Consider the following 21337-nt stretch of genomic DNA (forward strand, 5'->3'; position numbering starts at 1 on the left):
CACCCTCACACCTGCATGCACCTATCTGTTTGTGTGTTCTTCTCCAGCTTGCAAGCACTCCTAATGCCCATGTTCAATTGCCTGCACCACCGACACACCCCTTCCTCAACAGCACCGGCCAGTGTATGCAGTTGGAAGTGCTGTTGCCATTGCCGTCAGGAATGCCAGTGCTGTGTACCACCCACACTGGGCCCTGGCAGCTGCTGTACCTCAAACTATGCTGACACATTTAGCAGGCCCTTCCTCAAGCCACAACCAAGCTTGCTTGGTTTCAAGAAAATCTTAACAGCTATTTTTCACACTTTTCCTTGACTGAAACACTGTTATATAAAGTTCATACAAGCTTTTCTGCAGTTATCCCAAAAAGGATATTTATGAGGGGCTTGCAGCTTTTTACTGTTTCCCATGCCTTTAAAAGCAACCTGTTGTACAGATATTTAGCCAGTGAACTTCTTTCATCCTTTTTAATATCTACAGGAGGAGTTTAATTTTGGTGTCAAACAGCTGTTAAAAGCAGGACCAGTAAAATGGTGCCAAGTTCATAGTACCATCACCTCCAGTGCTGTTGATATATACAGCACTAATCTCCAATCCCTTTCTGCCCCACACCTCTAACATAAGCCATGTTGGATCAGAGCAGTGGACCATCCAGTCCAAAATTCTCTCATACAGTGCCCCAAAAGCACCAGAATGTCCACCAGTGGGACCATGGCACTAGAAGCCCTCTCACTGTTGCTTCCCCCCACCCCTAGCACCAAGAATAGACAGAGAATCCCTTGCAGACGGAAAAAGAAAGAACAGGGGACATGGACATATGAAGCTGCCTTATACTGAATCAGACCTTTGGTCCATCAAAGACAGTATTGTCTTCTCAGACTGGCAGTGGCTCTCCAGGGTCTCAAGCTGAGGCTTTTCACACCTATTCGCCTGGACCCTTTTTTGGAGATGCCAGGGATTGAACCTGGGACCTTCTGCTTCCCAAGCAGATGCTCTACCACTGAGCCACCGTCCCTCCCCAAAGGGGAAAAAAGCCTTACTCACCATCAGATTACCCCAGCCAGCAATAATTCTGCCCAGGGATCATTTGGTAAAAAAATAGCTACTGGAATGCCCACTCCCCACCCAGCTGAAAAAAACACACCCCTTCTTTGCCGCCCAGGCCTCCCGGGAAATCTCCCCAAAAGAACATACTGCAAGGCACATGAAAGCTCATACTTTGAAGAACATTTCATGGATCTAAAGTGCCAGTGAATGCCAGCTTTTCTCTCAAACACTGGGAGAGGAGGAGAAGGAAGGCGAGGCAGCCCAGCTCCTCTCTGCACTACTCAGAGCCGGGGCCGGGGGAAGGAAGGAAGCCAAACAGAACTCGGGCTTTGCAGTCTGTGTCAGTCTTCGAGGCTAGCTTTTCTCTGCACAACACAGATATGGGGGAAGGAAGGAAGCCAAATGGAGCTCAGGCTTTGCAGCCTGTGTCAGTCTTCAAAGCTAGCTTTTCTCTGTACAACAGAGATGGTAGAAGGAAGGAAGGAAGCAGAGCAGAGGTCATGCTTTGCTGGGGGTGGGGCTAGCTTTGGATTTTCTTGTGACCTGGTAGTGAGGCTTCCTTGGCCTGGTACCAGGTCCCGACCCTCCAAATGGGAAACAGTGGTTTATAGTATCACTTTGCTGGGTCACAGAACAGACCTTTCCCAAGTCTGAAGTTGAAACAAAAATGTTTCTTTCCCCCAAAAAAGCAGCTCAAAGTCAACTGATTCTCCAATTCTGCCTGCCAAGGATCAGGGAGAAGAGACCTCTGCTATTACTTCAAGAATACCGGGCAGCCAAGCACAAGCCTAGGAAAGTGGGAACTTCAATCTGATTCTTTCCCTGTAAACCTCTGAAGAACCTCCAGACCCATCAGAATTCACCCACAGTCCTTTCCAGTGTCCTGGTGCTTCTCCCCAGTAAGGTCTTCAGAAAGAGGGCTACTTACGAGGAACGCACTTCCTTGGTTGACTTCTGTAGATTGGCATGCTTATCGCCCAAGCGCTTGACCAATGAGGCCAGCATCTTGCGCTGGTTCTTGACTGCGTCCTCCAAAAACTGGTACCTGCAGGAAAAGAGGATGTCATCAAATACCTGGCAAAAAGTATTTTAAGAGTTGTCCCACATAAATCAGTGCCCACCTTAAAAATATGCTATTATTCAGAAATACAGCTTGCTATCAAAATGCCAATTTGAACATGAGGAGCAATGTGTATATATATATGCATTGCTCCTCATATATATATAGCTGCTTGCTCTGAACATATCCTTCACAAGTGGCCAGTTACAGAATACTGAGGCATCACCAACTTTCACTTTTCAAAAACACAAAGGTGAAGTTTCTTTTCCCTTGCCATAACTCCAACAGAACTGAAATATAGAGGGAGGGACACTGAGAAACAAGGCCAGGAAGCTCACTCAGGTTAGGTGCAGCCAATCCTGTCTGTCATTTATCTGATGGTTAAATTTTACAGATTACAAGAGAACTTATACATGAGCATGGCATAGGACTACACCTTAAGAGGATAAACAGCAAAGGGAGACCGATTATGGGGATAACCTCATGCAACAGCAAGTGGCATTTATATCCATCTGGTTCAAGGAGGTACCAGCTCACAACTTTTCATACCTATCACCATTTTATCTTAACCACCCAGTGGGGTGGGTTAAATTGAAAGTGAGTAGCCCAAAGGTGTCCCAAAGGTTTCCCACTCAAGGCTGAGTGGGAAATTGAACACAGGCCTCCCCAGTCCTAGTCTTGATGCTTCAATCACTATACCACAGTGGCCAACAAGAATGCTTACTGATGATCCTTGTGCGCATTCAGCTGACAGTCCCGGCAGGTCAGGGTGTCACAAGTGTCACAGAACAGCACCAGTGGTTCGTGTTTGTGGACGGAGCAGTAGACGGTCTTCTCTCTCTCCTGGGACTTGGCGGTGCCTAGGAAAATCAAACGCCAACCTATTTGTAGACTGTAAGTGGATCACCACAATGCTTTCTTGCATGATGCCGACTACGAGGGGAAGTTCTGCATTCCCCTGCCACTAAAGGCTCTGTGTCATCATATAGTGGAAGAGAACCTTAATGGAACTTGTAGGATGCAGATGAAGACCCATGTGAGCAGTACACATCAGTTGTTGAGAGGGGTAAGGGACAGAGCAGATTCAGCTAATTTTTATACAACCTCCTCAGGGAACCTACCTCAAAGACTTACAAAATCAACCATAATGAAAGCAAAGCATTCAAAATTATTAAATCCCAGCATTAAAAATCCAGTCACAGGATAACAGACCACAGAGCTGCTTAAAGTAACTGTTATCAAACTAAAAGCACACTAAAATAGTGTTAAAAGACCCCTTCATTAAAAGCTTGGGTGAATATGTACCAAAGACTATAATCCTGGCCAAATGCTACCTTTTAAATTTTCTTTAATATATCTGACTGAAACGTGCTCAAGCATCTCTTTTCACCATGTATATTTTGATCATTAACACTCAGTTCATTATTCAGGTCTGGTTCCTGACACTTTCTTTCTCTTCTTACCTTAAAGGTATTAAGTAGAATCAATCCATCCCAGGGAGGGAGGAGGATTCAAGAAATATAGGCTGACTATACTATATTGAAGAACGTTGTTATGATTTTAGTAACTAAAATCTCAGGAAGGCTCATTTTGCTGGCACATAAGTGATTAGATGCATTTCTCTCCAGCCTCCTTACACCATTGACATTTTAAAAATAAATTCTGGCCCTGACCTGGATAGCCCAGGCAAGTCCAATCTCACCAGATCTCAGAAGCTAAGCAGCATGGCTAGTACTTGGACGGGAGACCTCCAAGGAATACGAAATCTGGAGGACAGGGACAGGCTTTATTCAGCTACCTCTCTGAATATCCTCCAGACCCCCAGTAGGGGTCAGTCACCAGAAGTTGCCATGACTTCCAGGTGCCAAAACACACACACAACACAAAAATACCAATAAATAAATCATCCTGCACAGTTTCTCTGATCCCTAAGCCATAACTGCATAATCTATCTAAAAATGGTACACCTAATACATGGCTTTCAGAGTAGCACAGCTGAAACTTCAACATTCCACCAGTGAAAAAACACCAGTAACTTGGAGAAGGGGACCTTACCAATGAATTCAAGAAAATCACACCAGTCAACTGCTTACAAGCCAGCCACTGTTCATAAGCAAACATTAGCCCATTCAGGAAAACAAAAGCCTAAAAGCCAGTGGGGCTCCACAGGCCAGACTCTGAATTTGTCCCACTAAGGTTACCTTCTTCCTCTGAAGGAAGGCACTAAGAGGAAACTGCTACCTTTAGCTGAACAAATCCATAGGCTCCAAACCAATGAGGATCAACCTTTCCCTTCAGCCATCAAGACAAATCAGCAACAGACTCTGAATTTGTCCCACTAAGGTTACCTTCTTCCTCTGAAGGAAGGCACTAAGAGGAAACTGCTACCTTTAGCTGAACAAATCCATAGGCTCCAAACCAATGAGGATCAACCTTTCCCTTCAGCCATCAAGACAAATCAGCAACATATTATACACCTCGCACATGTGTGCAGTCTTTGGACAGCAGAGTGTAGAGGCTTTGGTTCCTCTACCCTACCACAAACCTGCAAACAGGCATGGCTGCCTGTAATCCTCCTTGAAGGAAGCTTACAACCTATCACATTTCAGTGTTCATGAGCAGGGAAACAAACAGCCCACGGGGACCTTTCCACATGCAGCTGCCCTACCTGTAGACCGGACAGTGTGGTCCTTGGTGTACTTGACTCTCTGGTGTGCTTCCACACACGTCTCGCACAGGGGCTCGGAGCATTCCACACAGTAGCTGGTGGCAGGGGCGTTGTCTTCACAACTGGTGCAGCACTGTTTCAGAGAGGTTAAGTGGTTAAGATCATCAAAAAGAAAACAGACACAACCCTTCTGCTAATGCCAAGGAGCAATACCCAAAAGCCAAGAAAGCTTAAGCAAAAATACACTGACACAGGAAGTTTCAGAAGAAAAGAATGCATACCTGGTTGGCATCTCTTGCATCCCCAAGAGGTTCTGTGCTACCATCCCTCAGGAAGTAGTTCTCCACTACATCCTTTAGGTAACACTGGTGCTTGCACACAGGACAGTCAACCACTGTAAAAAAGATGAATAAGACAACTTATCAAGCAACAAGTGTATTTTTGGCAAATTGTTTTCTTTAAACGTTCTCCTTTCCAGCAATGTAGGTAGGCATTATGGTCTATTGGCTGTTTCCATCATGTCAATCTTGAAAACAATATCCTTCAGTAATCAATGATAATTCTTCAACTTGGTACCAATAAATATTATTTCATGCAAAGAGAGCCTGCACAGAATTAATCTATGCCATTTCTCTCATTTATAGAGATCAACCCCTTTCTTTCCCACTTAATTCACAACTGTTTTTGGTTTAACATGACCTTATCTCCTGAGCAAGCATTAAATGTTTTTCATTTAGCAACAAAACAAAACTATAACAAAACTGCTCAGCAGTTACAGCTTGTGGGTGATTGGCAGGTGAAGTCATCTTTCACTTACAAATCTGGATTACAGAACAAGTGTTTGAACAAACTAGGATATTTTGTTTCAAAGGGGGTGGATTTCAATACAGAGACATAAAGAAATACTTTTGGGTCATTACAATTGAAGTATCTTATGGATAAGAGACCAAATAAATGCATTCCTAGAATCAGGGCTTTTTTGTAGCAGGAAGTCCCTTGCATATTAGGCCACTCCCCCTTGGTGTAGCCAGTCCTCCTGGAGCTTACAGTAGGCCCTATATTAACAGCTCGGTAAGCTCTTGGAGGACTGGTTACATCAGGAGTGTGTGACCCAATAAGCAAAGGATTCCTGCTACCAAAAAAAAAACCCTGCCTAGAATTTTTTACATCTGCCACTGTAAGCCTCACTAAGAAACTTAAGATTGTTTTTCATATCCCTAAACACAGCTGTGTTCATGGAACTTCAGGTAAACTTGACGTTAAAGCAACCTTACAAAATGTAAGGAGGCTGCTCAACTGCCTAGCCATACTGCTCATGTATGGCCAGGGTTCCATAGTTTTTACCTGATGCTTTGTTATATTGAGCTTTTATAATGAGCTGAGAAACTCCATAATCAGTACCCTCTTATACAAATTTCAGGGTTTCATAGCTGAATGGTTAGTTATTTAAAATGACTGGAATCTTTACCATTCAAGTTTCTAGGTATTTCCTAGCTGCTAAGAGAGGCTGTGTCAACTGGTCGTGGATGATCTTGTGTTTTGTCTCTATTTATGACCATTTATCAGTCCATTTTCTGTTGGGCGTATTTGTGTTTACCTGGCTATGCAGTATTTTAGATTGTTTAGTGCAGGGGTCCCCAATGTGATGTGCATATGGGCACCAACACCTTTCCTGTGCCCACCAAGTATTTTAGAACTTTGAAGGAGAGGTCAGGTGGAGGTGTTTCCAGCACAATTGCTGTTTGGCTGTGGAATTTTTTTTTAAGTTGCTTTCACAGCAGCTGCTAACCACAGCACAAGGATTTTCACTGTGTGATTGGGAAAAGTAAGCTGTGGCAGCCATTTTGCAGCTGGCTCCACCTCCTATGCCAGCCATTTTGTGGCTATACCCATGATGTTGAGTTGGAATTCCAACAGTGCTCACCAGCTTAAAACGTCTGGAGACCTCCAGTTTAGTGTATGTAACAATTGTCTAACAAAGGTTCTGTGATGATTGATTGTCCAGCCATATACTGGTTCAAAAATACACAACAGCTTTACAGCAAACAAGCAACGTAACTAAAATTTCACCTGGGTCATCTTGGCAGGAGAATCATCTATCATGGCAAAACATTATGAAACACACAAAAAACCTACATTTGATTAGAGCCCAATAGATGCTACTTTTAGTAATTTTGTACTTTTCCATATACCATACCCCTCCTCCCACAGAAGTGAAAAAGTTCCCTGAAATCCTGGCAGTCCAGGATTTCAGTTATTTAGGATTGCTACAAGAGGGCACTGCAAAAGCCATGCTTTCTGTGTGCAGGTCCCTGTGCACATGGAAACACAGCACTAGAACCAACCCACAGTTTAAAAGACAAACCAGGCAGAACAGCTGCTTAGCCAACATTAATGGATGTAAGGGCTGGAGCAGAACGCAGTAACCCAATTAACTGGGATGATGAAATGGACACTTCAAATTTGTTAGTGTTCAGGAATCTTACACAATTTGAAAGACCTATTCTGCAAGCCCATGAACCACACCCCAATGCAACTTGTTCAGAGTATCTCATTACAAGATGTGTTAATGGCCATTAGCTCAAGGCTCAATAAATCCCAGGCACCAGGGAGCCATGGCACCAAGAAATTTCATTCTGCCACCTAGAGTTTTCAGCAGTCACCCACTGCTCTCTGAAATAAGCCTTCCAGAATGCATAAAGTGAAGACACCCCTATGCACCCTCTCTGCTAAGCCATTACAAAGGACTGGAGAAGGGGTGGCCAAACTGTGGCTTAGGAGCCGCGTGTGGCTCTTTCACACACAGAAATTCCAGCACAACATGGTGGGCACAGCCACAGAATGGCTGGCACAGGAGGTGGAGCCAGCTGCAAAATGGCTGCCACAGCTTACCTCTCCAGTCACACAATGAAGATCCTTGTGCTGTGGTTAGCAGCTGCTGAGAAAGACCAGTTCTAGAAGCCCCTACCACCCTGTTGGCCAGCTTGAAGAATGCATGTAAAGTTACAACTGTTTTCTTTCCACCTCCAGCTCCCCCATCTATTTGCCTTCTTTCCTGCTTGTGGCTCTCAAACATCTGGTGTTTATTCTGTGTGGCTCTTACTTTAAACAAATTTGGCCACCCCTGGACTGGAGCTACTGCCAAGAGCCCACAACCTGACTGTTACCAAGGCATCGCCCTGAGAAGGCTGTCTGAAGAAGGCAGCTGACCTATACTGAGAGATGTTAAGTATCCCCAGGCTAACCATGGAACAGGAAGCTCCAGGTGCTGTAGGGAATGAGGAAGAGCTGTAAGGAATTATATAGGACAAAGGACCATCTACTTTATCTCTAGAAGTCCTGGCTTGGCTGTATGTTATATTCCTTCATAAATGGGAAGGACACCAAGATCTTAATTTCCATTTATAATGTGAAATCTGTCAAGGTTATTCTTACTATTCTAAAATGAGTTGGGTTTTTTTTATTCTGAGGACCACTGCCAATGAAGAATATTTCCAAACAAAGACCCTGGACCAGGCATTACATCATTCCCCTAATGAATTAAAAAAGGGTGCTTTGCATGAAGCTTCTTTTCTGCTTTTAAACTGTGTTCTGTTCAGGAAGCTTCCCCATACCTGACAACTGCATTCCTTTCTTACCCTATATGAGGCTGGTGACCAGAACTTCCAAGGATGCAAACTCAGAATTTTGCTTGTACAAATGGCAAACCAACTAGTGCAAAATTAAGTTCAACACTGGTTAACTTATTCAAAAGTTTTGTGCAAAAAAAAAGCCAAACACTATAAGTAGCAAGGCACTGTTGGTATAGGCCAGAAAAAACCTACTGATTATTACTAACCTCTGAAGTTCCTCTGGACACCTCTGCACAAAAACCTCAACTATCATGATTTTTCTGCAACTGCCCTCCCATATTCAGATTAATCAAAGGGGGATGTACTTTGGTGCATGATGAAAATGAAGCAGCTGTTTATCTCTTCTAGTCCAATTAGTAAAAACAAAATCTGACTGCAAGATTTTTGTGTATAAGAGGATGAATACTGTCGAGCATGATAAATTCCCAACCCCCAATTCTCTCCCCCATCTTGTCCTCATTTCCTTTACAAAGCAAAGAATCTTCAACCATTAGGTAGAAGATAAATCCTTTTCAGGATTGTTTTTTTTGGGGGGGGGAGAGAGAGAAAAGCTAAATCTTGCATACCAGCTTGCCCTTGAGACATTGGAAGCTTGGGAGAAAAAAATAAAACTGCTGATAAGACCAACTCCCACCACATTCCCTCAGCACAAAGCTCAGGACTCTGGTTTGTCTCAGAAATGGTCAGGCACCTCATTAAAGTAAGAACTTTTAAAATCTATTGACTTGTCAAGAATATAGCTGTACATTAAAGCAATGTTCCCTTTAAGCTGCAGAGTCTTGTGAGCAAAAATTCTACATTGTGAACTACTGGCATTTAAGGTGTGAGCTATTGGCATTAAAATTGTGAGCTACTGAATAAATTATTGCGCTCAGGGTCACCCTTCCTGAGCGAAGATAAAAATCTGTGAGCTGGAGGCTAAAATTTTTTAGCTAGCTTACACTAACTCAGCTTAGAAGGAACCCTGCCTTAAAAGCAGAAGGTCATTTAGGACAAGAACAGATTTCCTGTTTCGCTCAGGCATTGTGACAATGAAAAAGGGGCCATTGAGACTTAGATTAGTTTCCTTGTCTTATCATGAAACAAGCTAAAACCATGTAGATAGATGTTGGTCTGAAGCAAGCAGGAGTCCAGTAGCACCTTCAAGACCAACGAAGTTTTATTCATGTTGTTCATGTCTGAAATCCACCCTCAGTACATCTACGAGCCATTAGAACCATAGAGTTGGAAGGGGCCATACAGGCCACCTAGCCCAGCCCTCTGCTCAATGCAGGATCAGTGTGATAACACCTTCCATCTTGGGCGCAAGGAAGCAGTACCCAACACTGAGATGCATCCCCTCACTTGACCACTAGCTCTTATACAGCTAGACTGGAAACATCCTGACTGACCAGAGAGATCCAGTTTCAGTTCTTCCCAAAGCTGGGTACAGTACTCATTCAGACACAGCATCCTTAACCATTATTCAGAAGTTTATTTTTCAGAAATTCAGAAGTTATTTTTCCCTTTAGCAAATACTGAATGCCAGGAGAAAAATGCAGGTGTGCTCATGTATCTAAATCAAAGCAGAAGGTTTTGTTAATGGTGCTCCAACTACATGGAAAGAATCATGGAAAATCCATATCCACTATTAGAAACCAGAGCTTCCTTTAAGTTCTGGTTCCTACTATGAAACACTACCAAAAAGCTATCCCATAGATCAAGAAACACTGCACCTTTCTGCTGCAACTACGGTATCCAATAAGCAGTTCACAGTAAGAATACTGACAGTGACCAGAGAATGATACTGAAGATCCTCTCACCTTGGGTTTCCTATGTATATGGTACTGAAGGCAGCCACAAAACAAAATGCAAAAAACAGAAGTCACTTCAGTATCTTAAGATGAACTCAAAATAAATACAAAACAGTGCACCTTGTGACTTCAAAACCCTTCAGAAAAAATGGGGGGGGCCCTGATCTTAAAATAAGTTTTTTAAAAAAATCAAGCACAACCAAAAAGTTTGACTTTTTTGTCATTTTGGCTAGTCTTGGTAAAAAGACTGGCATTTGTATTTAGGCAATGCAGATTATGCAAGCCTTAACTTGACTAAAAGCATGAAAGGCAAAATCCTAAACCAAGGCACTCCAGTCTATTCCACTGAAATCACTAGCCTTAATCCTCTATACAGGATTAAGATTAGCCCATTTAGAAGAAGAGTTGGGTTTTATACCTCTTTCTTCACTACTTGAAGAAGTCTCAGAGCAGCTTACAATCGCCTTCCCTTCCTCTCCCCATAACACCCTGTGAAGAAAGGGGGCAGAGAGAACTGTGGCTTCATGTGGGAAAGTGGGGAATCAAACCCTGTCCTCCAGATTGAAGTCCACTGCTCTTAACCACTACTCTGTTAATTTGGAGTTAATGGAGTTTTAAGGACCAATGCATCTTTCCTTCAACTGCTGGCACCCAAGAACCCTGCTAAGATACCTCTTCATTCGCTGACTCCTCTCTCTCTCTCTCTCTCTCTCTATATATATACACACACACACACACCTTAACACAAATTACAGCATGATTCAGCCCCCAATGGTCTTTAAAGAAACAAAAAAACCTTTGCTCAGGAACACTGCCTAAATTGTTACTTTGCCTGTTTGATATTAGAACTTTTCCAGATCAGCTGCTGAACACCTCTGTATGACCCAAAGGTCTGCCTTCCTTTGCCCACAGAGGTTAATTCAGTATTTATGTAATCAACCTTAAGTGTATGCACAGCCTCAAATAACCCAGGCAGGGCATGTGAAGCAGTCAACCATCAGACTGCCTAGAGTTCCAAAATCCTTTCACTATTTTTTTAGAGGCCGCAAAACATTGTGAAAAACAAAGGATAAAAGCACTAGCAGACTGGGGTGAGAAAGGAAGAAAAGTACAGCTCTTGATTGCAAAAGATTCTCACAAGACATGCCCTCAGAGGTCTCTTAACTACGCATTTCCACCACATCAGTGCTAGGAGTGTGCTCCTAACCCAGACCTAAGCTTACTACAATTTCCTCCAGACAGGGAAATTCTGCACTAAGACAGGAAAATTTCGCTCTGTAGTCAGCAAGTTTTCACCTGTGAATAAGAAAGCAGAGCCAGAAGTCCAGACAGGTCTGATGGTTTCACTTCTAATTAAATTAAAGCAAGAAAAGTTCACAGTAGGAAGAAAATGCCTAGCTTCCTTGATGTACGCAAGTGGTAACTAGGACTATTAGTCCTGCAAAAGGGCTGGCACCTCCTAAACTTTGGGCTTCTGGACACTTGAGGTATTTCCCAATAAAATATGCTCTCAAGGGCTGTTTGTGTTAGTTTGATTGTATCAACAAGAAAAGGTTAATAGGAAGAAAAACAGAAAACTCTGCAAGTATTGTGCTACTTAGAACATTCCTTTAATCTAATGCACTATATAAACAGTAACAAAGATCAGAGCATGAACAAGCCCAACCCTTGATTGCAAATAAAGACAAGAAGATCAAAAAGATTTAATCAAATAAAAATATTGTTTTATAAACAATCTGGAACTGATCCAGCAGATGGTAGAATGCTGCATGCAGACTTGCCACTGCTGGAAACTTTACATTATCACTATAGAAATCAAGCTTAAACAGCCTTGTGAAGAGCAGTAAGGTGATCAAGGCAAACTAGCAGAAGGGGTTACCACGAGAATAAGTGAAATCAAACAAGGTGAGAAGCCTGAAGAACTGGAGCACATGCAGATCAAGCCAAACAACTGGAGATCAGGGAGGAAAAACAGAACAAGAAAGGATGAAAAAGCACACACATTTTGGCATTCCTCCCTAAACTCAGACCTGAGTAGCTCTTAATTACCTCTGGATAATGTGAAAACATGGCAAATATTCGATTTTGGAAATAATCTGTTGCAACAAGAAATTCGGAACTCTGATCCAAAAATCCCCCCCTGAAGCAGCTTTCCCAGGAACCATTTGCTGCAATAGAACACGCCTCTTCTTCATCCTGGCATGAGAAGCTGGCCGCCAAGATAAAAGGGCCATTAAACTCCATGGGGGAGGGGGGAAGAGAATGCAAAAATCTTGATAAGCCAGCAACTAAGCCCAAGAGTGCTCCCTGCGCTCCATTACATGAGGTTTACAAAAGCACAAAAATGCTTAGGGCTGAGCGCAAAGTAGGGATCGGGAAAAGATAACGAGCGCATGTATTATTGCCTTGCGAGCAAGAAGGCGGGAAAAAAAGTAGCAAAGCAAGAAGGCGGGAAAAAAAGAAGCCACACGGAGGCAGCCCCCGCCTCTTTCCTCGGATCGCCTTCCTCACCCCTCCCCTTGCAGGAGCTGAAAAGCAAGAGCCGCACTTCTCGCGAGACGCGTGACTTCCACCCTGCCGATGCCCCCCTCTTCGGAATGCACGTGGCCACGCCTCCCTCGCTGCACCGCGGGCGTCTCGCAGCCCCCCCCCCCCTTCGATCGATGCACGACCCGGATCTTCCCCTCCTTCCCCCCCCCCCCGCCATGTGTTCCCCAGTAACATTTTTACTTCCCCTCCCGTGTTTTTTTTGCCTCCATCTCTCCTTTTCACGCCCTCGCCCTCCCCCTCTTAACTGATTCCGCTCCCACCAAAAACTCCAACCCCTCCCCTCTTGCAAGGTTTTTGCACGAGAGTCCACGACCCTCCCCCTCAGCGCCGCCTCGTTCACACGAGACTCGTGTCGGGAGAAGGGGAAGCAGGCGCTGCGTTTGGGCCCCACGGGTTTTCCTCGCCACCCGCACAAATCGTCCCCCCCCCGGGGGGGGTCGGCACCCACCCCACAACGACGCCTTTCCCCGCGGCTTCTCTCACCTTGCTCATCCTTGTTGTTGCCCCCTCCGGCGGCGGCGGCGGCGGGCTCGGCCTTCAAGCACTCCTTGCAGACGGTGTGGAGGCAAGGCAGGAGGCGCGGGTCCCGCTCCGAGCGCAGGCGCTCCCGGCACACGCCGCACTTCTCCAGCAGGTCGATGCTCTCCGTGGCTGAGGAGGCGGCGGCGGCGCTCGTGGCGGTGGCGGAAGAAGACCGTTGCTTATCCCCGCCGCCGCCGCCAGCAGCCGCTTCTGCAGGGGCCGGGGCTGTTGCTGAGGCCGACATGTCCGCCTCCCACCGAGCAAAAACCAGGCGTGAGAACGGCAGGAACCGCGAAACGACGACCACGGAGAGGAGGGGGGGAAAAGGAGTGGGGCGCAGGGGCCTTCGACGGAACGCTCCGCTACTGGAAAGGAGAGAGGGAAATAGGAAGTGCGGGACGGATTCTTCGCTCGCGCCGCCGCGGCTGGCACAAATAGCGCCCGAGAGAGAGAGAGGAGACAAGGGGAGCGGCGCGCGCAGCCGACACACTACCCAGGCCTCGCTCGAAGCACCGCCCACTCGGCGAAAGGCCTGACGGGAAAAAAAGGAGAGCGATAGGCCCCCTTAGCCGAAGACGCTCCTCTCAGGCCGAACTGATAACCCTTCTTGAGAAAGGCGGGGCCGCCGCTGTCCAAACCATCCAATCGGGACGTTTGAGGAGGAAACAATACCGAAAGTTCGGTCCAATCAAGCCTTGGAGCTCTCGGACCGACGTTGAATCCAGCCTACGGACACTTGTTGGGGAGGGGGGAAAGTTGTTCAAAGAGATTATTCAAAGAGACAGAAAACGTATCCAATCAAAGTCCGCTTTGTCGATTCATGTAGCCAATCCCTTTTCTTTAAACGAGGAGACTAAATAAAGGTGCTTTAAAAAGCGCATACCACGAGGCCCTACCCTCAGCCAAAGGGGCGGGACGTATAAAAAGATTTAAAGGATGAGATGCTATGGCAACCTGATATTAGTCGCGGGAAGAAGGGAAGTGCGACTTTTGATTGGCAAAAAAGGAACCAATAGTTTGCCGAAGTTGCGAAGGGACCTGTTGGATGGTGAACCAATCGCTTTTGCCCTCTCTTGTTTCATATTTAGCGTTTTGCCACCGCCTCGTTGTTTGTAAGCCTCCATGTTGGAGACTGGATTTTTCCTTCAGGCATTAAATGGTAGTGGGATGGACTGAGTTAAAACGTGCAGGCCCAGCTATTGTGGAGGAATTGTTCCTTTTAAAATACATAGGAAGTGAACTGCAGCGGGGCCCTAGGGTTGCCAGCAAACCTGAATAAAACTTAATATACTTTGTTTTGGGGACAAGGTCTCTATTCATAATCCAGCACCCAATTGTTGTGGATCTCAGGTCACCTCAGGTTGGCTCAGTTCTTCGGGCTCCCTTTCCTCCTTTTGGACTCTGCCTCTCCCCATATCTGCCCCCAAAGACTTTTATGTTCAGCTAGTCACAATCTGCTGGTTGTTCCCAGCCCAAAGGACATCCGTCTTGCCTCGACTAGAGCCAGGGATTTTTCTGCCCTGGCTCTGGCCTGGTGGAACATGCTTCCATTGGAGATTAGGACCCTACCTGATTTACTACCTTTTCGTAGGACCTGTAAAACGGAGCTGTTCTGCCAGACCTTCAAGTGAGGCAGCGGACGCCCATAGTACATCAAGTCTGGCCTCCCTGTCACAGCATTCCATCATCTATCGGGCCTATTGGAACATTATTGGTTCCAGCTCTGTTTGCACTATGCCCTGATTAGTTGTCTTCCAGCTGAAATGGAGTAATTTCATTGTTTTAATACTTTATTGTTGTAATTGTTTATTTACTTCTAATTTTATTGCCTATTATTTAAGTCTATTGTGATTCGCCCTGAGCCATCTTGCAGGATAGGGTGGACTAGAAATTAACATAACATAAATAATAAATAAATAAATAAGGAAGGAGCTGTGGCATGCTTTCCAATCTCTATACAATACAATAACCTTTATTGGCGAGATTTTTCAATCTCCAGGTAAAAGCCCTTAGGACAAATCATTCATAACTGTCATCTATGTGCTGATAATACCCAGCTAGACATATGTTTATCCAAATCTCCTAGTGATGCAGTAGAGGGGTCCTGAATACTGCCTGGGCACAGTGGTTAACCAGCTAAAAGTGAACAAATTGAAACTAAACCCTGAAAAGAGAGAGGTAAGGCTGGTCGGGAAGGAAGAGGCCTTGAAGGACATTGTTCTCTCCACTTTTGATGGTTCAACTTGTAGTGCCCTACTTTGGCTGTGGATTCCCAGAGAGGAGTACTCACTCAAGTACCTATTCTAAGTTCCATTCAGCAGAGACATCAAACATCAGGCATTTAGTTGAAAGGAAACCTCTCTAGCAACAGACAGCTTCCGCAAGCATACAAATCTGGAAACTGAAGCAAGAGCTCCACCCAATAAGACCAAACTAAATCACAGAGATATTAGGGGAGAAGCAGACTGTACAAATACATATGCACAATATACCACACACCCCTTCTTTATTTTGGTGTGGTCAGTAGAACCCAAATACTACCAAAATGTGGAGTCAAGAGGTTGCTAGAACTTGACTCATGGTTGAGGTTTGCCTTTACCGCTAAACCATCACATAGTCTTTAAATCTAGCAGGCAACCTGAACACCCGTCCACTCTTTGTTCCCACACCTTCAGCTGGAGGGAAGTTACCAGGCGCTGGGGAGCATATCTGGAGTGCTATGATCCTCTTCTCCAGGCAGGCCTGGGGCATCAGCCAAGATCTGTTCTGAGACTATGATCAGGCACAGCTGCAGATTCAGGAGAGGCAGAGGAACTTTTATCAAATGTCTCCATTTCCTCCCAGATAGATCCCAGTAGACAGCCGTGTTGGTCTGAGCAATAGAACAAAGCAGTAGACAAGTGCACCTTTAAGACCAACTAAGTTTTATTCAGAATGTAAGCTTTCGTATGCTCTTAAGCAGACTTCATCAGACATTTTGTCTAAGGAAGTCTGCTTAAGAGCATACAAAAGCTTACATTCTGAATAAAACTTAGTTGGTCTTAAAAGTGCACTTGCCTACTGCTTTATTCCTTTTTCTCCCATACACCTTTCCATTGGGTGTTTCAACAATGTGGTTCAGTCATTTTTCCTTTAACTGATGCTGGTACCCATCCTGTAGGTGTCTGCATCTGCACTCTCTCCACTTCTTGCAGGAGTGGAAGGGACATGGCCCATTTGTCATATCAGGCCTTTTGCTGACACTGGAGGGCCTTCAACTTTTGTGGAACTGTGGATGGCAGTCTGCATGTTGAAGCTGTAGCTGATAGAATGCTGCATAAAAGTCTTCCCATAAGGAGCTGTGCAGGGGCATCCTCTAAACCTGAAACAGCTTTATTCCACTAGTTGAGTAAGGCCAAATGAAGATCTGAACCACCCTGTACATGCGTTTGACTGTTTGAACCATGTGCTCAGCCTGACCATTGGATCATTGGGATATCTGAGCTTTACTGGGACCTGTTCTGCAATGAGCCACAGTTACCCCTAATGGTTTTATGCAGGCACCTCCGAAAGCAGCAAGCGTGACTGCTGTTTACATAAAGTACACTTTTCCCTTCAAAGCAGCAATGGTGTTTGCTTCAGCTCCACCGTCCAGTTTAAAAGAGACTGGGAGATCTGCTGCTGTTATTGTGCTGTGCCATGCCTTAGAGCAGGAGTGGCCAAACTGTGGATCGGGAGCCACATGTGGCTCTTTCACACATACTGTGTGGCTCTTGAAGCCTCCACTGTCTTATTGGCTGGCTTGGAGAAGGCATTTCTCTCTTTAATTTACTTTGCCAAGTCAAGCTAGCCAGTGGCTTGGTGAATGCATTTGCTGTTGAAGTTGCTTTCTTTCTACCTCTCCCTCCCTCCTCCCTTCCCCATCTATTTTCCTTCCTTCCTTCCTTCCTTCCTTCCTTCCTTCCTTCCTTCCTTCCTTCCTTCCTTCCTTCCTTCCTTCCTACATCTGATGTTCATGTCTTGCAGCTCTCAAACATCTGATGTTTATTCTATGTGGCTCTTGTGTTAAGCAAGTTTGGCCACCCCTGCCTTAGAGGGATCAAGAGTAGACAGCAAGCCCATTAATAGGATTTTCACATCCTTTTCTAGTTTTGCCTATTCAGCTTCCCTTCTACACATTTTAGCAAAATGGTTTTTCCTTGAGACTTTGTAACAAGAAACTCCTAGGCTTGTGTGTGTGTGTTTCCACATTTATTGCAAATCATCTGTAGTTTAGCTGGGTTAGGCATTTGTGTTAGATTTGCATGCTTGTTGCTGGAGCAGTTCAACTTTTGCTCCATAGGATGTAACGTTGCTTCTGCAAAGATAGCTCTGGGCTGGGCACTTGTAAGAAGCCTTCGTTCTGCACGTATCAGTTGTCTGCTAGAGGGTGAGACAAGGCTTTTCTAGGAGTTTCTCCAGGAGTTTGCTATCAGTTTTGCTGAATGCAATCTTGTTCCTTAACATGGGATCCTGAGAAGGGTACAACCACAATTCTTTGCTGTTTGCTCAGTGACAAAACCATCTATTCTAGCAGCTATATTATACTGTATTTGCCAAAACTGTATCTCACAAACACAGGGTTCGTTCTTGGTGCACAGTAGGTTTGGAAAGCTGTTAAAACCTCTGCCAGGGCCTTGTTATTGGGATATGCAAACATCCCTCCCCCTTTGCAAATTATTGTAAACTGCAAGGGCTTTGAAGTGAAGCAAGATTGAAATTTTGTAACCCTCAGACACTCTTTCAGCCTTGGTGACTTCAAGCTACAGTTTCAAGTTTTGTTCCCATCCCCTCCAATTCTCCCCTAAATTTCCCACAAAGGATAAATCTGATGGAGGCTTGAAATGATGCATATTGCTTTAGGAGGAACACAACCTGGAATCTCCTCCTATTCAGTGCTGGAAACACACACACACACACACAACTCAAAAGAAACACAGGCCAACTTCTGTCACTATGTAATGTCTCCTTTTGGCTGTGGGTTCCCAGACTGGAATGCTCACTCTGGCACCCATTCTCAGATCCATTCAGCAGAGACAAACTGGCTCAAAACAGCAGCCATCCATTTGCAAGGAGACGACTCCAACAATCAACAACTTCAGCTAACATACAAAACTGGAAACTGAAAACAAGAGCTCCATCCAATAGGACCAAATTAAATCACACAGATATTAGGGGAGGAGCAGATTGTACTATTACATAGACACATATATATATATTGTACATATATCACACAACTGACCCTTGTTGACTCAGTTAAAAGCCTTGGGGTCATGCTGGATCCAGCATTATTACTGGAAAATCAATAATAATCAGTGTTCCCTCTAAAGTTGAGTTAGTGTGAGCTAGATCACTGCTTTTTAGCCTCTGCCTCACACATTTTTGTCTTAGCTCAGGAGAAATGGCCCCAGAGCAAACTAATTTATGCATCAGCTCACAATTTTTAATGCCAGTAGCTCACAAAGTAGAATTTTTGCTCACAAGACGCCACAGCTTAGAGGGAGTATTGGCCATAATAAGGTTGCCAGGTCTGGGTTGGAAAATACCTGGAGACTTTGTGGGTGGATCCAGGAGAAGGCAGGGTTTGGGAAAGGAAGAGGCCTCAGCATGGTACAATGCCATAGAGTCCACCCTTCAAAGCAGCCATTTTCTCTCTGCCAGTAGGAGATCAGTTGTAAAAGCAAGAGATCTGGAGTCTAGCAATCCTACGCCAGAGTAAGACCTTAATGTGCTCTCGTTATGGTGTGTAGCATTACTTGATTGAGTCTGCTGGGTGTTTTAATCACCCACTCTGCCATGGAAGCTTGTATCATATCTTTACAGCTTGTTGTTGTTGTTGCTCAGTCGCACAGTCGAGTCCAACTCTTTGCGGCTTCATGGACAAAGTCACACCAGGCCCTCCTGTCTTCCACCATCCTCCGAAGTCTGCTCAAATTCATGTTTGTTACATGAGTAACACTGTCCAGCCATCTCATATTTTGCTGTCCCCTTCTTTTCAGTTTAACCAGCCTAGGGTTGCCAATCCCCAGGTGGGGGCAGGGGATCCCCCAGTTTGGAGGCCCTCCCCCCACTTCAGGGTCATCAGAAAGCGGGGGGAGGGGAGGGAAATGTCTGCTAGGAACTATTATTCCCTATGGAGATTTATTCCCATAGAAAATCATGGAGAATTGATCTGCGGGTATCTGGGGCTCTGGGGGGGGGCTGTTTTTTGGAGTAGAGGCACCAAAATTTCAGTAGAGCATCTAGTGCCTCTCCCCAAAATATCCTCCAAGTTTCAAAAGGATTGGACCAGGGGATCCAATTCTATAAGCCCCAAAAGAAGGTGCCCTTATCCTTCACTATTTCCTATGGAAGGAAGGAATTGAAAAGGTGTGCCGTCGCTTTAAATGTGATGGCCAGAACTCCCTTTGGAGTTCAGTTATGCTTGTCACAGCCTTGATCTTGGCTCCACCCCTAATGTCTCCTGGCTCCAGCCCCAAAGTCTCCTGGCTCCACCCCCAAAGTCCCCAGATATTTCTTGAATTGGACTTGGCAACCCTAAACCAGCCTCAAAAGGTTGCCGTGAAGAAAAAAATTGGAGTCAATTGTATATGTAAGCCATATAAAGTCCCCACTGGGGAAAATACCAGGGTATAAATGAAGTACATAAATAAAGCTATCTTTACATTTTTAGCTTTCATTTTTTTCCTCTTGTGGCATTTTATTAGCATTTGCTATAAGTACTATTTACTATGAGTACCCAGCTGGCTGGGGGGAAAGTGTAGATGACTGGGGAAGGCAATGGCAAACCACCCTGTAAAAAGTTTGCTGTGAAAACGTTGTGATGCGATGTCACCCCAGAGTTGGAAACGACTGGTGCTTGCACAGGGGACTATCTTTACCTGTATAAGTACTACAAATGGGAAGGCCTTCTTTACTGGATACATCACTGCTCTCTTTCACTGATTTAGGAGTAAGCCACATATAAGCTGCTACCCCGATAATTTTGATTGACCCAGATGCAGATTAGCTACCCAGTGCTCTGGTTGGCAAAACAATATCTGTACATTCCTACTGACTACTAAAACAGCATGAACACATGAAGCTACCTTAGATGGCGTAAGCCCCTTTGCATATCAGAGTGTACTCTGAAGGGCAGTGGCTCTCTGGGATCTCAGGTGGAGGTCTGTCACATCATCTCCTGGAAATGTTGAGTTTTCAACTTAGAACTTTTTGTCCAAGGTTGGCCAACCCTCTAACCACTATACCATGCTGGCTCTCTTTTTGCTGGTCCACCTAGCATCTTCAAATGTGTCTTCACAGGCAGATATTTCAGTTTTTTTCTCCAATGCTGGAGCCAAGAAGGTCGCCTAACACTGAGCTAGACAATAACATATCAGTCATTGCTGCCAGATTCACAGACATGGATACAGGTAAAAAGAACCAGGGGGGGGTCTTTATTTTAGGGTGTGGTGCTCTAATCCTAGTCTTTAGAATTGCCACTTCTTTCCACTTTAACCAGTCTATTAAAAAGGGACATAATTAAAAATAATCTCCCAGTGTTTGGGGTAGAAGGCAAAGGAAGACATCTGAATTTCTTGAGTCACTTTAGGATGAGACCCACACATTTAAGGTTTTAGGCAAATATAGATTTCCCAGTTTCCTTGGGTGTGGGCTTGTTGCAGGGCATAGGTGAGGCTATTTGGATGCTAATTTAGTTAAGTAAAGCAATTGGAAGAACTCAACTGCTTTGGACTTTTATTTTGCCTCTGGGGGCAAGAGTCCTGTCTTTTCATTGTTATACTAATTGAAAGTATGTTCACAAAATGGTTCCTGGATGAGTACAGTTTCCAAGAAAAGGCTTTTGCGGCAACAATAAATTAGCATTCCTGGAGATCTGGGGAGGATGGAGTTTGGAGAGGAGAGGGACCTTAGCAGGGTATAAGAATAGACTTAAATCTCCAAAGTTGCCATTTTCTCTAGAAGAACTGATCTCTGTAGTCTGAAGATCGCTGTAATTCTGGGAAATATCTAGGCCCTACCTGTATGCTGGAAAACCTAAAGGTCCTGG

At 44.8% G+C, this 21337-nt stretch overlaps 1 protein-coding gene across 1 annotated transcript in view; it reads right to left on the reverse strand.

The window, feature by feature from the left end:
* The window catches only part of TRIM28 (tripartite motif containing 28), a 39877-nt gene extending 26043 nt beyond the window's left edge, over positions 1 to 13834 (reverse strand). The window contains exons 1-5 of the mRNA XM_060256448.1: positions 13231 to 13834; positions 5054 to 5166; positions 4773 to 4905; positions 2829 to 2964; positions 1973 to 2089 (exon numbers count right to left, since the gene is read on the reverse strand). Of these exons, the coding sequence (XP_060112431.1) occupies positions 1973 to 2089; positions 2829 to 2964; positions 4773 to 4905; positions 5054 to 5166; positions 13231 to 13513 (782 nt within the window). The 5' untranslated portion in view covers positions 13514 to 13834. The remainder of the gene's footprint in view (positions 1 to 1972; positions 2090 to 2828; positions 2965 to 4772; positions 4906 to 5053; positions 5167 to 13230) is intronic.
* Positions 13835 to 21337: the final 7503 nt, after the last annotated feature.

Source organism: Heteronotia binoei, chromosome 15 (genome assembly GCF_032191835.1).
Source record: "Heteronotia binoei isolate CCM8104 ecotype False Entrance Well chromosome 15, APGP_CSIRO_Hbin_v1, whole genome shotgun sequence".
Lineage (NCBI taxonomy): Eukaryota > Metazoa > Chordata > Lepidosauria > Squamata > Gekkonidae > Heteronotia > Heteronotia binoei.